The sequence below is a fragment of the Aulonocara stuartgranti genome, assembly GCF_965226115.1.
Source record: "Aulonocara stuartgranti genome assembly, chromosome: 12".
In the NCBI taxonomy this organism is placed as follows: Eukaryota; Metazoa; Chordata; class Actinopteri; order Cichliformes; family Cichlidae; genus Aulonocara; species Aulonocara stuartgranti.
The window spans coordinates 4,868,117-4,886,383 of record NC_138948.1 but is presented as its reverse complement, the minus strand read 5'-3'; the positions used below and the strand labels follow the sequence as shown (position 1 = coordinate 4,886,383).

General features: G+C 41.6%; 1 protein-coding gene across 1 annotated transcript in view; it reads right to left on the bottom strand.

Annotated features, from left to right (window-relative positions):
- Positions 1 to 18,267, bottom strand: part of cnot6l (CCR4-NOT transcription complex, subunit 6-like) — a 26,247-nt gene extending 7,980 nt beyond the window's left edge. The window contains exons 1-11 of the mRNA XM_082554248.1: positions 18,125 to 18,267; positions 14,373 to 14,494; positions 13,947 to 14,133; positions 13,512 to 13,597; positions 10,858 to 10,947; positions 10,621 to 10,689; positions 9,715 to 9,872; positions 8,007 to 8,161; positions 6,327 to 6,478; positions 3,501 to 3,728; positions 2,907 to 3,109 (exon numbers count right to left, since the gene is read on the bottom strand). Coding sequence (XP_082410374.1) covers positions 2,907 to 3,109; positions 3,501 to 3,728; positions 6,327 to 6,478; positions 8,007 to 8,161; positions 9,715 to 9,872; positions 10,621 to 10,689; positions 10,858 to 10,947; positions 13,512 to 13,597; positions 13,947 to 14,133; positions 14,373 to 14,484 — 1,440 coding nt within the window. The 5' untranslated portion in view covers positions 14,485 to 14,494; positions 18,125 to 18,267. The remainder of the gene's footprint in view (positions 1 to 2,906; positions 3,110 to 3,500; positions 3,729 to 6,326; positions 6,479 to 8,006; positions 8,162 to 9,714; positions 9,873 to 10,620; positions 10,690 to 10,857; positions 10,948 to 13,511; positions 13,598 to 13,946; positions 14,134 to 14,372; positions 14,495 to 18,124) is intronic.

The window sequence follows — 18,267 nt, the reverse complement described above, 5'->3', positions numbered from 1 at the left end:
TAGATGCCTCGTCTCAGAGGTATCACTGTGAGCTTTAGCTCCCTGTGGGTCTCCCCGTCACTGGCTGCCTAGGTCTCGCCCCCACTTGTAACCTCAGACATCCCCGTGTGGAGGCTGGAGGGACTAAACATTGCTCATGTGACGATTACAGTCAAAAACACCCACCAATCTGGGCTTAAATTCCCCAACAGAGAACTCACTGGAAAGTCTGTGCATGCATGCAAGCATACATATATATACATATATTAAAAAAAATAAGGTAATAAATAACTGTTAAATAACTGACGCCCCAATACTGAATAAATTAACCATTTGTGAGACAAGAAAAAGAGAGCAGAAAAAAAAGAAGAAAAGAATTTGATCATGAACTGTCTGGCTCGATGACTCATTAGAAACCGAAGCTGAAATGATGTGACAAATCAAAACCGCGAGGCAGCTTCGCACAAAATAAAGCGAATACGAGTTTTTGCTGCGGAGCGCGCTGAAGGGTAAAAATCACGGCTCACAGGCCGCGATGTTCAAAGTTTTCCGTTCCCGCTGACAGCTCCCACTGCAAAACTCAGATATACAAAAGTGAAACACACAGCAACAGTATTTTTTTTCTCGATTGAACTTAATGCCCACCTATAAGTCTGTGTAATTCACTCAGTGATACAGAGTTCCCAGCACCAAATTTAACGGAGGCAGTAACAAAAAAACCTCAGTACAAAAAACCAATTTGACAGAATTCATGGTTGACGTTAAATTTGTCGCTGTAACGCGTTCATCTACCCGACTGAACCTGCACCTGAAACAGCGACATTATCCACAATAAATATAGCAGGTAGTGATTTTCTGTATTTTAACATGGCAGAGACGACTAGGAATATCACGTTTTCATATGCAGCCCTTTTGTCTTGACGACACCCTGTCGATGCGACGGCTACAGCGATCGACCAATGAAGGGTAACGGTCCATCTCTGGAAACATGCAAAGTACTCATTATGAGGCTGGAGGAGTAGCGGAGGCATGATTTGCCAGTTTATTAGCTGGGAAAAACCACTCGGTTAAGTTTAGGGACTAAACATTTCTTGTTTAGGTTTAGGGAAACATGGCCATCTGTTCCCTGACTCACAGGGTTATGGTATTAGTGTGACAGCTTCATAATGCCTGAAACCGCAAAGGTCACAAAGCACCAAAATGAGCCATGGCGGTGGTTTTTGATAAGATCAAGTGACACCTCAAGGATGAAAACGAGCTTTGCGCATCAGCATCCGTCCCAGTGTACATGGAGACTAATTTTATTCCTCTCTCTTACTTTATTTCTTCCTTTGGAAAGTCCGCGCTGCGAGGTGACACGCTTAAAAACTGTCAGCATCTGAGTGCAGCGAGGGTCTCCTCAAAACCACAGACCATCGACATGTTTTACATGATAAAGACGCTTACAGCACAGTGAAAGTTTGAAAGTTCAAAACAGATACAAATTAAGATGGTGACAACAGGATGCGTAGGCTATACTGCAATTTGTAACGTGATATTACTCCACACCAGCGCCTGTTATAACATGCCCCAAAGATAGGATAAGCTTTATTAGTCCCACACGTGAGAAATTTGTTGTTACAGATGTCAGACAAATTCTTCAATTATCTGTGAGACGCACAGGCGGACAAAAAAAACAACAACAAAAAACAAAAAAACAAAAAAACCTCATTTGTGCCTTTTAATTCCTGCACACATCAGTTTTTGTGTAGCGAGGAGGAAAATAGTGGATGTTAGTGAAAATATGAGCATTATTATTACTAGAGCAAGATGATAAAGTCAGGACAAAAACTAATGTCTGTACACGGCGGCTCTAAAAACAGTATGCTAGCACTAAACTAGTAGCAAACATACCCAGACCCAGATCTTCAACAGTTAACAGTAGCAGTCAGACACAGCACTGTAGCTATTTGCACAGTGTAAGCACAAGCTGCCATTCACACACTCACCGATACACTCATGCTTCTTCCTGCTTCTTCCATCTAAAGTTTGTACTGTTAACCGGAAATCATGCGTGACAATCAAGCTCATGTGGATTAATGAGAAACTGATGCAATGACCACTATTTCTTGGTAGCAGCTTCCTCTCCGATGGGGTCTCTCTGGTTCAGATGCGTGAGGTCCCCACCATGAATAATTGCTGCTTTGGAAAGGCTTTCTCAAGAATAAAGACACAATCATTACCTAACCCTGGCTTGCTTAACATGCAGAAACAAGACTAGCTGGCAGAGTGACTCACATTTCATGATAAATATGATCCAGTAATGTAAACCTTTACATTTAAAAAAGAAAGTAACTGGTAAGCATTTTTTTCATAAGTTGGGTAGCTTCTCTCTAAGTGAGCTCACTCTGTCTCACTTCACTTACAGAAACACATAAGCTGACTCACAAAAATCGGGCACGACCCACCGACCAACTTCCGCAGACCTACAACAGTGAACTCGTCAAGCTCAGTTGCTTTACTCAAACCAGGATAAGGTGAGCTGTCAGATCACTCAGTAGTAAAAGGGGAAAGAACATCTGCAGCGGGACATCTGTGTCCTCTCACAGAAGCTGATTAGAGCCAATGTGACTCACTGCACTCTTTGACCAAGTTATCACACAAACACAGAATGAATCTTGGCGTCCTGAAACGTGGGGCAGGGAACAGGGAACGTTTCGGGTGGGTGAAAACAACTCCCCCTCTAACTTTTCAGTCAGACACATTTGCAGGACCAGAAATTCCCGACCCTGCTCTACGCCCTCTCTGAGTCTGCTTCTTGAAGGTTTTTTCCTTCCACAGAGGACGTTTGGGGGTCTCGCTCAGCTTGACTTTTGACATTTTGGGCACTATATAAATTACTGTTACGGCTTCAAATGGAAACGAGTTTATTTGTGTTTTTGTTTTACCTTGAAGTCATATGTGTAGTTGGTGTAAGGCATCAGATTGCTGTCGTAGGCGCTCTTGAGCTGGAAGCTGTGTGTGATGCTTCCATCCGAGTTTCCGTTCTTGCCGTTGCAGTTGAAGTTGGTCAGACATTCGCTGTAGCGTAGCTCCTTAAAGTCCTTGTGGTTCTCGGCCACTCCTCCGTCGCTCAGATACTCCACCACACCTGCATCAAAGAGCAGGAACATTAGCGAGATATTAATCAGAACTTTATTTAATTATTAAATCCTTTAATTAAGGAAAAGAAACTCATGACATCATTCGTGGCTTTAAAGGGAAACTGATGATGGAAACCACGCTGGCAACAAACGAATATACAGACACTTTCCCATTGCCGGTAAAAACAAAGAAAAAACTAGATAATAAAATAAAATAACGAAGGTTCACATTTTTTAACATGGATAGGTCATTTTAATCAAGCTAAATCTATTTTTCTTTGTTATGTATTAATTGTGTCAAGTTATCAGGTGTCCAGAATGTATCAGGTGGGAACTTTAATCAGGTTTGGTTGATTTATATGGAACGACCCTGGTTCCTGATAAGTGACAGAGCCCTACCGGAGTCAGGCAGCGAGTTGAGGTCAGCGCACAGGACGATGGGGATTGAGGACGGGTCAGAGGTCGGCGATCCCGTTGCCACAGAGCCCGAGGCCCTCTCAGCAATGCTCTTTAACTCTGACAGGAACATCATGGTTTGGATCAACTTGACGTCCGAGTACTCGGGGTCCCAGTGCATGTGGGCGTTGGCTACCAGGATGAGCTGCCTCTCCTGAGGCGGCTTCATGCCTTAAAAAAAAAAAAAAAAAAAAAAAAAAAAAATTCAAGTAGGGCTTTAATTAAAATTCCTTTAATTAAAATTTTGATTTACACATTATTAAAAAAGATCAAATGTAAAAAACAATCTTCTCATGCTCTTTTTAATTCACGTCCTTTTACTTCTATTAAAAGTTCAAATTCACTCCCCAACAGGTTCACATACATTTATATAAACTATAGTTCACTGTAGGGCTGTGCGATATGACCAAAATCTCATATCCCGATATAAGAATTCTATCGCCCGATAACGATATAAATCACAAAAATTTAACATTTTCTGTAAAATCTGTGAATCTCGGGTCGAGTGTTTTAACCGATGCATGAAACAATACATTTTTAGACACAAGTTGTAACAGCCGCCGTTTTCTTTGTGAGTATTTATTACACGGCGTGCTGCGGGGAAAAGCCTGTTCTAACGTTTGAGTCTAAGGTTTATTTTTTAGCACCGGCTGGCGGCTCTTTTTTACTTCTCATCCGTAAATAATCTTCTCTTTCACGTGATTCAGTTTATTTTGAAAAGTCTCAATAGGATGTTGAGCTTTATTGTGAAAGGTTTATGTGGAACATAAACAAGCGGACACGCGATGCTGTTACTGTAGTTTTTGCTAACCACAACGCATAAAAACAGGCGCTTGTCCGTCTGTAGTGTGGTTATATTAAATAGAAAGAGAGAACTTTAAGAAATTAATATAGCCACTACAGTGACCATCAAAACCATGAAAAAAATATTGCTGTAAACAGTTTATTTTGCGACACCACGAAACAAACGATAGCGTAAAATGAAACGATAGACGTTTTTATATCATCATCCGATATATATCGTTACATGAACAGCCCTAGTTCACTGAAATGTAATTAAAGACCAATACAAACTTAATGAAAAATACTTGATTCCCTTAAAGTTTAAAAAAAAAAACCGTTGTCACCATTTGTACTCGATCATGTGACATCCTAAAAGTCTTCATAAAGAAGCCCTGAAAGGAAACTTTTTCCACAAGCAGCAACTTCCAGAAACAACGGCAGACAAGCCGAGAAGCTGCAGCTCCTGTTGTGGCCGCTTGAATAAGCAGCAACTTAACAGAAACTTAAAAGCAGAAATCAGCATTTTACAGCCCGACACAAAAACAACTTTTAATTTCCACATATAGTTTTCACATATGATCAACGAATTTTATTTATGCTTTTACGAACAAAAAGTTCTATGAATAAAGCCGTGAAAGATGCATATAAAAAGTACATGAGGAAAGAAATCAACTGACAATGATTCTAAATCTGAGTTGTGGTTTTTTTCTTCACTTATTTTGAGAATAAGACTTTAAAATATATGAATTACACAATTCTACACACTTTTACTGTACAGACATTTATAGTTCCACAAAATTATACTGGGGAAAAAAACAGACGCTATGTAAGCAAAATAGTACATCACTTTCACTGACACATGAAAAAAAACAAAACTAAAAATAAAATAAATAGGATGTAAAAGTCCCCTGAACAAATCCTCATCGTGGTCTTATTTCAGATGCAGTAAACCACAGAACTATGAGGCAACTTCAGAAACTTAAAAGCGCTGACAGAGTAAAATATTTAAAAAGGAAGAGTGCGATATAGTGAGCATCAGTAAACCAGACAGGGAACGACCACAAACAGAAGTTTTACTGTAGCTCGCTGGGAGTGCAAATGGCCTGTGCCTGTCTCTCGCTGCAAACCTTAGTAAGTTAACTAACTAATTAAATACATATAAGCTTTAAAACACTGATATTATGTGAGCATCATCAGCCACAGTGAGGCAAAACACCTTCAAACACACAATCTCCGTGGACACAACTACACTAAAACGCATTTTCCGTACGACGGCCCGGACCCAACAGCAGGACCTGTATCTGTGTGCAGGTAGATACGGGAGGAGCACTGCCAGCGCCCTACACGGTGACCTCCAGCGGGCAAGTTTCTGACAAACTGTCAGGAACAGACTCCATGAGAGTGGCGTGGAGGCCCGATGCGCAGCTCGACTGGGATCCCTGAAGTTTAACTCGCTTTGTGTTACACTGTGATAATCGAGTGTACCTTAATTAATTTTTTAACAGCGTATATTCTGTTCGGTTTACTTGTCTTTTAAACATTACATCTTTTCTTTCTCTCTTTCCATTTCCAGCCTTCGTTGTAACTTCTTAACTCTCTTTGTAAAGCACCCTGAAGCCTCTGATTAAAACCCAATTGTGACACCTTGTGGGAAAATACATTACTGCAGTTTTACTGTTTAATATTTTGGGCAAAAATAATTGTAGATCACAATTTTCAAGCTGAAAACCCATCAGATTTAAAAAAAAAAAAATCTTGCTCTGTAACTACTGAGCTGTGTGCATATATCACATGTAAGTAATAACGCTGGTTTTATAACCTTCTAAATTTCCAAGTTACAGAGGCAGGCGAGTCAGTTTCACATGCATGGTTATGTTGTCATAGATAATTTGATAATATAACAGAGCTGAAGGCATTTTTGGGTCAGGAGAAAACAACTTGGAATTACCTAAACTGCTAAATTACAAAATGAAAGTCCTTTCTTACCCCCGGAGAACATGTCCTTATTGACCTCGAGCAGCACGGCCACCCCGATGTTGTCTTTGGTCATCACTCTGTTCAGCATGACCTCTGAACCCTCAGAGTTAGCCATGGCTACCTGATTGAACTCCACAGTGTGTTTCTGGATCAAAGTGAACCTGTGAGAGAATCAAACAAGCAGCAGAAATGTCCATGAGGGCTTTGAAAATGCACTAGTTCCATATGAAAAGTTTTTCCTCCTTTAAATCTGCTCCTCGTCCTTCATTTTTCCTGGCTCAGAGAGAACCAGGCTGGGCGACTACAAAGGAAAGTAAATGCAAACAGGCTGCGATGAGTCTGTGATGCAGTCTCCCTGTTGTTTGTGACCATTTCTAAATAGATCACATGAAAAATCATACATCATAAAACACAGCGAGCTGAGCTCCATCTATGGCAAAGATTACCCAAAAATGACATATTTATAGTAATAATATAATTATAATAATAAAATACATTTTATAGCTGAAACTGGAAAAAACAAAACAAAAACAAAACCCCAAAAAACAACTTGAGCTCAGATTTTAATAAGAGGAAATTTTTTTCTTTATGTAGAAAAACTTTTCATCAAATGTGTTCACACAGTTTCAAATCATCACGGCCAACATAAAGGCATGTTTTATAACGTGTAGGGATGGGTACCGGTATCCTGACATAAACGGTAGTAACCAGACCGAAAAGCAGCGCACATTTCGGTGCTTTATTTTTTCCTGAGCTGTGATACACTTTAGATTCTAGCCAATCATTTTACGTTTCCGAGGATAGTAGGCGGGTCCAGGTACGTACGTTCTTTTAGAGCAGAGCTACAGATTAAAAACTCCAAGAGGAAGCGGTCAAAAGTCTGGCTGTACTTCACAGCAAAAGAGGCAAACTCAGCAGCCTGCAACAAGTGCTTTAATGTGATACTGTGCAAAGGAGGTAACTCCTCGAATCTGATGAAACACCTGGTGATGCGTAGCGCGCCGTATTTGATAGCTTGCTGCGAGACCTCACACCGAGCACATCTACTGCGGGTGTGGTGCCTGTTATCGGACCCGGAGTTAGCAACATCCCCCAAAAACCCGAAGAGCAGAGTCCTGGCCCCTAGCCCTGCCAGTGTAGCAGAAATGATGACGGATGATGATGCAGCAGCAGCCGTTCTTCTCTGCGCGAGTAGCTTAATGTTGTTCGTGTGTAATTTACGTTGAGTAGGCTAACCACGTTATTACATTAATGCATGTGAGGTGAACTAGGTCGTAGTTACATGCGGCTGTCTTCTTGTTTGATGGCAGATACTCCCTTCACCCTGGCCAAAAAGGCTAAAATGACCAAAGAAAAAGTGGAAAACAGCTAAACATGAGAGGTTTTTGGACAAAGTTTGTGTTTTTTCCATTGTTTAAGCACTGCTTCCAGCCAAGAGTGATGCCATAAATCCTCTATAGCTGCAGAAAAGGCTAACATTGTTATCGTTTTACAAAAAAAAAAAAAAAAAACAGCTGAACATGAGAGGTTTTTGGACCAATTTTGTGTTCTTCATTCTTTAAGCACCGGTTCGAGCACCGTTTAAGCACCAGCACCGTTTCAAAAGTACCGGTTTGGTACTGGTATCGGATAAAACCTAAACGATACCCATCCCTAGTAACGTGTATAAAATAAAGCTCTTAAACCCACTTCTCAGTCTTGAAGAACACGGCACAGCCGTCCACATGTTTCCTCTCCTGTTCTGAAACCAGTTTGGCACGAGATTTTGGACAGAAGTAGCCGTCATAGCCGCGCTCCTTTAGTGTTTCCAGAAACAACATGTAGTACTGCTCCGTCTCCACCTCCTGCAAAAAACACACAAGGTAAGAAAAGTCACGTAAAGGAGCAGATGAGATATACAGGGAACGCACACAACATTAAAACACTGACAGGTGAAGTGAACACCACTGAGGAAACCTTGTAAACTGGATAAGGAAGGGCTCAAAGTCATAACCAGGGTTCTTGTACTATTTAAAGATACACATCAGTGCTTTTAAGATCTAAGTAAATACGATTACTTGTGGCTACCAGTGTGGCCCCTCAGTCTCCGAGTAGATACAAGCTCTGAATTATCACATTCACAACTTTGGGGTGTCCACGCAACCTGCCCGGTGATGACGACACCCCATCAACTTTTCACGGTTGTGGGGTTAAAAACTAAGGATGAACATTCTGATTCCTTGATTTTCACTCATGACTGTAAGTGTACTTCACTCAAAAACGCCAGTGAAGTCAAAATGAGCAGTCAAAGCCGTCATGATTTACTAAAGAGATGAACGCTGGTATTTTTGCTGTGGCTTTGTCGGAGGAAAAAACTTTGAAAGGATAATTAAATCACAGAAACATGATTTAAGAAGGCAAAATTTGCCATGTTTGATGAATGAAAGGGGAGTGCATCATAATGATTAAATGGTGCAGGTGGATGGCTCAGAGCTCTGTGTGCAGTGCATGAGTTTTAGCTCCATCCTGTTCCTCACGTCTCTCAGATCCATACAAGATTGAAACGGCTGCCAAAATCTAGAAATTATCGGTATGCATGTGGCACAGTCACTGTATCATTTTATTAATATGCAGCTTTGTCAGGGTCTGATGATAAATAGTGTTTTGTTTCTCTTCTGCATGTCCTGCAGGTTAGCTGTTACACAGATGGACTAGTTGGTAATATACAGCACTTCTCAGGGAAGTTTCCACTCAGTGGAAAATAAAGCCAGCTTTGTATGGGCAGGATTAATCAGTAACATCTACCTCTTTATCTTCAATACACAATGGCTCGGTTGTGCTGACAGGTGAACGCTGGATACTGTGGATTGATCCAAGCAGTTTACAGCAGCTCTGCACACAGTCTAATGATTAGAGCGGAGAATAGTCCGAAGAATAATAACAACCTTTGTTGACACGATTGTGGGGGAATCACCTCAGGGGACGGACAGATGGCTACAGAAGGCAATGGCGCCAATTAAAAATGTTAGAAAAAACACAGCCAGACAAAAGCAGGCTCGTTTTAGTTCATCTTTATTGTTTTTGTTCAGATTTCGAAAGCATTTCTTTAACTGCAAAAATGGGTCCAATGCCTTGTGCACTGGAGAGCAGTCCGATCCCTGCCCTAGTGCATGAGGCTAAGAGGTGCTGGGAAGATGTAGCCTAGTTCACCTCAATCCACAGCACTGTGTCTGGATATACACATAGACAACCCCAATACTGATGTAACCAGATAACCATCTGAGTGGAAAGATATCCAAATTATTAAAAAATCTCTTTGTGTAAGGTACACTATGGCTCCACCACAAATACTAGTAATATGCCGCAAAACAGTTAGTGAGGAAGATTTAAAGTATCTTACAAGGTGGTCTAGCTTTACCTGTAGGCTGATGATGTCAGCATCACCGCTGGTGATTTCCTCCATGATTCCCTTCTTCCTGTACTCCCAGTTTAAGGCCCAGGATGGACAGTAACCATACAGCTGTCGCGTGGCATACTTGTCGCACAGCACGTTGTAGCACATAACCGTGAACACAGCTACAGGGAGACAGAAGTAAAGTTTGCTAAATTACTGAATCATCTGAGAAAAGACACACGACACATCTGACAGTTATGAATGTAGTTTACCACGAACAGCCTGAATAATTATTCCCCAAACTCAGAGTCAGAATACTTTATTAATCCCTAAGGAAATCATGTGGTTACAGTTGCTCCAAGACAATAACAGTAACAGACTGAACTAAATTAAATAACACAACATATTAGAAAGTTTACAAAATATAAGAAACAGCTCTACAAATAGCTCAGAACGGATCATCAATGGACTTTGCTAATGCTAACTTTAAGAAATCTGAATGTTTATCTCAGTTTCAAATTTATGAGCCAGTTTCAGTTGAAGCTTTTTCTGTCAATCAACACAGCCATAAAGCTAACGTTAAGCCTTACCAGAATCCAAATGGGGAAGTTATTAAAAAAAAGAAATCTTCTCCAGGTACATCTGTTTTTCATCCCAGGCTGTAAAGGTGCTATTTAATGCTATAAAAATGCTGCTGGACAGTATGCAAGTTTTTATTTTATGCATGATATCAATTTTTACTGCAGCCATAAGAGTGATTATAGAAAATACCCACAGTGGCTTATCCAGATTTTCAGACGTACATAATAGTACTATAACACGGCATGCTGGGTAATGCTGGGCTTTACGGATAACCTAAAGAGCATAAGAAGCCATCAGCTCATAAACGACTCACTCCCAGTGCCACGTTACTATATGAAGGAAACTTACCGGTGGGGATCATTTGGTCTCGCTCTTTCAGAGTGATCCAAGGTCTTTGGGGGAGCTGCTCTGGGTGCACTGGAAAAACAGGCCGGGATTAGCGCTCATTTGTGCGTGACAGACACAGTGGTTTACCTGCTATGATATACCTGCAGCGCTGAGGTCTACAAAAAACTGTTTGATAAAATATGCATGAGTTCTGATAAACAGATGAGGGGTGAGGTCATGCGTTGCAGAGCCGTTTACCTGCTAGATTGTCGAGCATGTAGTTCAAAAGCTTTCTGGTTCCATCTGGCTCCTGGTACAAATTGAGGATGTCTTGGGACAAAGGATTTCCTGCAAATACGATAAGATAAGATAACTCGTTATTGTCATTGCACAGTCATACATAGTACAGTAGTACAATGAAATTGGAAAACTGTCCTACGTCGGCACTACATATAACACAACACGACACGACACATGACAACGCAACACAGTATATTAACTTAGTAATAAAAAAGAAGAATAAGTGTATTTGAATTGCACACTGTTATTATTGCATCTTGTTATAAATATAAATATTATTATTGTTACTGTTTTTATCGTTGTTACCTCCCCCCCAAAAAAGTCCAGGGCGGTAGCCAGTCAGGTCAGCTATTTACATTGATCAGGGCTGTTGCCCTGTTGTAAAAGCTGTCCTTGAGTCTATTTGTTCGGGACCTCAGCAGCCTGAACCTCCTGCCAGACGGCAGCAGCTTAAACACCCGGTGTCCTGGGTGTGTGCAGTCCCGTAGGATGCTGCGTGCCCTCTTGAGACAGCGAGTGCTGTACAGGTCCTTCAGGGAGGGAAGAGGATGTCCAATGATTTTTTGGGCCATATTGATGACCCTCTGGAGTGCCTTTCTGTGTGCTGTGGTGCAGCTGGAGAACCACACACCGATGCAATATGTCAGCACACTTTCAATGGAGCAGCGGTAGAAGACTGTCAGCAGCTCCTTCTTCAGGTCTATTTTTCTGAGGATTCTCAGAAAGTGGAGACGCTGTTGGGCCTTCTTTAAGACCGCAGAGGTGTTAGAGCTCCATTGGAGGTCTGTGTCTATGTGCACACCCAGAAACTTGAAACTGGAGACCCTTTCCACACACTCCCCGTTGATGCTGACAGGCTGCAGCTCAGACTTCCTCCTTCTGAAGTCAACTACCAGTTCTTGTGTCTTGGTGGTATTGAGGTCCAGGTTGTTATCTACACACCAATCTGACAGCCTCTGAACTTCAGCTCTGTATGCCGTCTCATCTCCCCCTGAGATGAAGTCTCTGATCCAGCGGCAGGTGGTGGAAGGAAGTCCGATTTCCAGCAGTTTAACTATTAGTCTGTCCGGGAGTATCGTATTGAAAGCAGAGCTAAAGTCAACAAAGAGCAGTCTGGTGTAACGGCCCTGCACTTCCAGGTGAGAGATGGTGGTGTGGAGCGTTGTAGCAATGGCATCTTCAGTTGATCTATTAGCTCTGTATGCGAACTGGAGCGGGTCGAGTGTGGGTGGCAAGCAGGACATGATGTGACGTCGGACCAGTTTCTCGAAGCACTTCATTATAACAGGTGTTAGAGCAACTGGTCGGTAGTCGTTGAGGCTGCTAATGTTAGTACGCTTTGGCAGTGGGGCAATTGTGGCCGACTTTAGGCACGGCGGGATGCAGGACTGGGACAGTGAAGTGTTGAAGATCTTGGTGAAGACCCCAGCCAGCTGGTCTGCACACTCTTTTAGGACCCTTGCGGTTACCCCATCTGATCCGGCGGCCTTCCTGGGGTTCACTGCCCTCCGTGTGCGCCTCACCTCATATTCCTGCACCATGAGGCTTGGGCTGCTGCTGCTGTCCGATGCTTTTGCTGCTGCCGCCTCTGGTCCCTTCACCTCAAAATGTGCAAAGACGTGGTTCAGCTCCTCCGCAAGCGCCGCGTTACCCTCAGTCAACGTGGTATTGCAAGGTTTGTAGTTGGTTAAGTGCTGAACTCCCTGCCATACCTGTCGTGAGTTGTTGTTGCTGAAGTGGTCTTCGATCAAATGAATCAGTTTTGGGTTTGTTTTTTTTGCTTTTTGTTTTGTTCTTTCTTCCTACCTTACAATTGGCCTTTGGGGGGAGGGACTAAATATATAAATACACAGTAAAAGCAATTAATCTGTGTCAGCTTATTGGAGTCTATGCGTTTGATGGCTATTTGTGACCATTAAATGTGCTTGAGTAAATGAACAACACTTTTAGCTCTCATTGAAACTCTTTGAGAGAAGCCAAAAACGTTTATACGAAGGAAAAAAAACTGTCTGCGCACTCTATTCAACAGCTACCATTACGGGAGAAATTCTCAGGTTTTTTTGGTAAGCAGCAGTGATTCAGTACTCTTATATCGCTTTTCCATTAGTACCTACTCGGGTGAGTCAGGTCGCACGACGCGGTTTTTCATTAGGTGATGGTACCTGGTACCTTTTAGCACCTACTCAACTGGGGTTCCAAGAGATCCCAGGTAATCCAAAATGCGACGTCAAGAGATCGCATGCCACCGATTGGGTAGTCAGTGGCGTCACTCTACGACTCATGAGAGCGTCTCCATCGTGAAAACCAAAACAGACATTATTGAAACCCAGCAACGAGCAACATGGCTACAAAAAACCCCCAAAGAGTCTTGACGCTCGCTTTTGTTGTAGCGCTCGTGTCGCATGCAAATGATGTCATGGGATGTTTGGCTGCGTTGCTATAACGACCCCACAAACATTAGGTGGTACTCGAATTGAATGGAAATCGAATACAGGCTAAGTGGTACCGTCTAGAGATGTGTGGAGCCGATCTGAGTAGGGACTAATGGAAAAAGGGCTTCAGACATTCATTTTTGTTGCTCCAAAATCGTAATAATGAAAAACAAAACTCACCTTTTAGCCCGAGGGTTTGTAACTGGAAAAGCCTTCCAAGTTCGTAAGGCAGAACTCGTAAAAGATTATTGTTTAAAAGCAATTCCCTGCAAGAAAGGAGACAAAAACAGTGTTTTTTCTAACAGTTTGGTGATTCCTCATCATTGATGTATTTCTACTGGCATCAAAGCGTCGTCCACCACACATTCTTTTGTTGTCACATCTTCAGTCTCTGCTTGACAGCTTTGTTTTTGTTTGCGAGATGCTTTTATCACTCCCTCTCTTCATAATGTTCCCTGTGTTTTTAAACATTGTGTTTATCATGATCGCTTCTCTTCATTGCTTTGAGATGGCTCTACGTGCCATCCCTTCAGTGACTCTGAAGAATTCTTCGTTTTCAAGGCTAAATACGCACGTCTCCTTAAGTGAAGTTAGAAATACCAGCAGACAGCCTACCTGAGAGAGACCATGTTGCCCAGTTCGGCGGGCAGACTGCGGAGTTTATTGGACGACAGGTTCAGGTAGACCAGGTTGGGCAGCTTGGCGATGTCTGGCGGGATGCGGGTCAGGTTATTGTCATTGATGTGCAGCGCCGTGAGGTGGGTGAGTGTCCACAATGAGCTGCTCAGGCTCCTCACCCGCCCTGCATCCAAACACAGACATCAAGTCGAACATAAGAACAAAAGCACAATGTGGATGAGATGAGAAAAGTTAACTCTCGCGGATTAAAACACAGTATTTTGGCTCTGTCATGAGCTGAGATTTAAAATGTTTCCAACATTTTCAATGCTTCCTTCCTTTAGGAATAGTTTTAGATCTGAGCTTCAAGGCCTCATTTTATTTTTAATGGAAGCGGGCCCAGAGGGAGTGAGTGAGACTGACCAGATATCTCGAGCTCGGACCAGTGAGACTTCTTCCCACTTGCCGCCTCGTCGGCTGGCATGATGGTGTAACATCTGCGGGGATCTGGAGGATCATATTTTTCCTTTGGCATACCTGTTAATCTGAAAGACACAGCAAGAACACGGCAGAGATGTGCTTTAACGTTCTGCACTACAAAGAGCAGGACAACGCTACCGACGAATAACAATAATAATATTATTTGATTTTAGAAAACAAATTCAAAGAAATTATTTTATAAATACTAAAAAGGACTCAAGAAAAACCACCTCCAGTTACAATAACACGATGATAAAATTGCCACTAATAATGATTATTAAAAAAAAAAAGATATAAAAAAAAAAAACAGAATATATTTATAATCAAAACATTAGAACTGCATTTACATTAATAAATATATTTAATAGTATTAAAATGTTTTAAATGGATAAATAAAAACATGATAATAATTAAAATAAAGAAAACAATTATAAGATTAACAATAATTCTACTTCTATACAATTGCAAAATATCGTATTAGTATAATATTTAGCAATTATAAGAACTGTATTTTTAAATAAAGTAATTAAAAAATAATACATCAATGTAAAAAAAATTAACATTTAGATTTAAGTTATTTTATATTAGATATCTGCACCTCACAAAATGAACCAATGTAAATTTAAATTAATGCCCATTTTGCAAAAATATGATGATGATACCACCATAATAAATAAAAAAGAAACTACCACTGTGATATAAACACATGCTTGTACCAGTCAGCTCTGCTGTCATCACCACTATGGTCAAAAGTTCAAAAGTACGCATTAATAAAAGAAACTCTATACGATATATCTATATATAGAGAAAGACTAACAGATAAAATAATATATTTTAAAAAACCAAATGATTAAAAACTTTTAAAGGAAAACGTCGCCTGTTTGCAATGGAACTGCGTTCTCTGGAAACAAACAGATCCACACTTCTTCTCACATACAGCAGTTTATACGTTTATTAAAACCTTTTTCTTAAATACTCTGCAAAATATTTTCCCTCTCATTCACCCCACCCGCAGCAGTCAACCGTTTACCATCAGCAGCCTCAGAAAGCTTTTACCGGCACGTCGCTGCTAGAGATGATTTCCCACCCGTAGCATACCACAGTGTCTGGACCAACACGATGCCAAACCACAAAACCAGAGGGTGCACCTGGAGGAGAACTGGCAGCGACACAAAGAGCTGATACTCTGAAGTAACTCTCCCAGTAGGTTTTAAACTCAGCTGGAGACATTTTTGTGATAAAAGCATCAAATTTCTGATCTTTTAGCAGCTGACTGAAAGCGCTTTCCACCCTTTTGACCAAACAGGACGACAGCAGTCGGTTATTTAGAGCAACAATCAGACATTTACTCCAGGGTTTACCTTGCAGCCTCAAATCAAGATGCCAATCAAGAGAAAACACAACACAGTACTTAAGGCAAGTTTAAAGAAGGAGGTCTGTGAAGGCATTTATTGAATCACTGGTCTCCTGCTGTCTCCAACAAATAAAGGCTGAAATTTTGCCCTTTATTTTCTCTTGATCCCAGAAACAAAAAGAGAAAAATGTCCATTATGTTACATTTGGCTCTTGTTTAGTTTGAACAACAGTCCAAACCACAGTTTAGTATCATACACGTGAGGAAAAGGCATCGCATTTTAAAAGCTGAAGCCTACAAATGTTTCTGGCTCATTTTACTTACATGCCAGATTTTATTTCTTTAAATTTCAAAGCTACGAAATACCCATGTTTTTAATATATGTCATCACATGTATCCATGGACCACTTGGCTTTAAAAAAAAAAAAAAGATTCACAGAGATTTCCGTTTTGGAATCATCTCAAAGTTTGATTAAAATGGCTCAAAGTTCAGTTAAATACTCGCACTGAATTAAACAACAACTCCTGCAGGTTCTTCTCGGACACAACAACACTACAGAAACTGCTTGCAGAGTTAAATTCTTTATCTGGCTTCTGTGCTCACAAACAATAAACTCCCTTCCCTACAGACTCTGGCAGTTTTAGTTCACGCGAGGAGAAACAAATATTACCATAAGTGGCTGGTTAAAGCATAAGACAGGTCTCCTTTTTACATTTTCTAAACCAGGTGCTTCCCTAACCGCGGTTACTTCTGTGCCAAAATAATTTTCCAGTATAGCCTCCCGTCCCACATGGTGGCATGACCCTTCAGAGTTGAAACAAAACGCACTTTTTTTTTTAGGTTTTCTCCAATGAATTAGCAGAAAACTTCAAAGTTCAAATATCCAGGGTGCCTTTTTTCTGTTCCTCTATGTCACTGACACGAAACTGATGCAGTTATGCATCACTACGGTGATGCATAGTTTAATTATGCACTGCAGAATTAAACTATGACATAACACATAACCCGATGTTCAAATTTATAGAAGCAAATATGTTGTAATAACACAAAATTTGGCTTTAGACTGTGACACTCTGACAGGTGTAAAAGGTGTAAAATAAATCTGCCTGCGGGGTATCTCCTGCACTTAGTAAGTTCTGGTGAGTAAATAAAGCCAAATTTCCATCCACCCCTGAATTTCCAGGGGCTGTCACTTGGTAAGATGTTCAAATTGTGAAGGTAACATTTTGTATAGCTTCATTAAATATACTATGCAATTAAAAGCAGCTGATTCTGAGGGGGTCAGATGGGACCTTTGGCTGATTTTATATGACCACATTACAATGCAAAACCCTGCCTAAATGAAACAAAAGTGTAGATAAACCCTGTTTTATTCTACTTTCATCCAGTTTCTGTTTTTGTGTCGGTTAACTAAAATGTTTTTGCACACTTAGTTTAGTTTCAGTTTGCTTTAATAACCTTGGCTGACCGCTGCTTGAAGCAGGAGCGTGCATGTTATTTAAACTCCGCTGCAGTCAGCAAAGCTATGCATGCACAACACTTGATAACTTTTGAGCAGCGTGTATGTCAACATGAAAAGTATGCAAAGCCGAAAAGGCGAAGGCGCAGGGCTATTATGCAGCAGCTGCCGTGAGGGTTGGCAGAGGGGAATAAGTTTGGAGAAGGACTTACATAACCTGTTTACACACTAATACCAGGTCACAAGTGAGCAGTGACAGATATAAAGCTTGCTGGCATCGATTCATATCACAAGCACATGGAGACAGGCACGAATCTGCAGCTCCAGCAGAGAGCCGTCACTCTATCACAAGCTGGAGGGGATTTCAATAGTTTAGGCTCCAGATGTTATCGCACACAACCAAAACAGTATGTCAAAAAACACCTTTCAGGGAGTGAGGAGTTCTTATTTATTTTATTTCATTTTTTTTTAATACAGCGATTGCAACTGCTCCAACAGCTGAGTATCCAAACATAGCCATAATGTCAGAAGTGACACGGTCGGGCCCGTTCAGGAGGAGTTCAGCCCTCCAGCTGTCACACCTGACAGCGAGGTAAACACGCCCTCTGGCTGTGCACACGCCAAGATATTCCACAGCTCCGCATACTCAAACAGCTCCAACACTAAGCCCAAACACGGCTAAACCTGCAGCGCTCTCCGAGCACGCCGCTGGATTTGTTTGGCTAGCGGCTGTGAGGCGCGAGCCGCCCGGGCAGCCACCGAGGCGGACTGCGGGGGAGAGCACTTGGCACGAATACGAGCGGATTTAAGTGCTAAATTAAACCCGGGAGAGCACGGAGAAGGTGGCAGCAGCACAGAAACAAAGTGAGACCTGACATTACCTTCATTCGGGGGCGGTAGAAGACGGGTTATTGCGGGAATTGGCAGCGACATGCAGACGCGGCTGTTGAGCCCGTTTAGACCCTGAACGTCTCGGAAACAGAGGGAAGAACAACAAACGCCGTTTCCGCTCGTGCTCGCACAC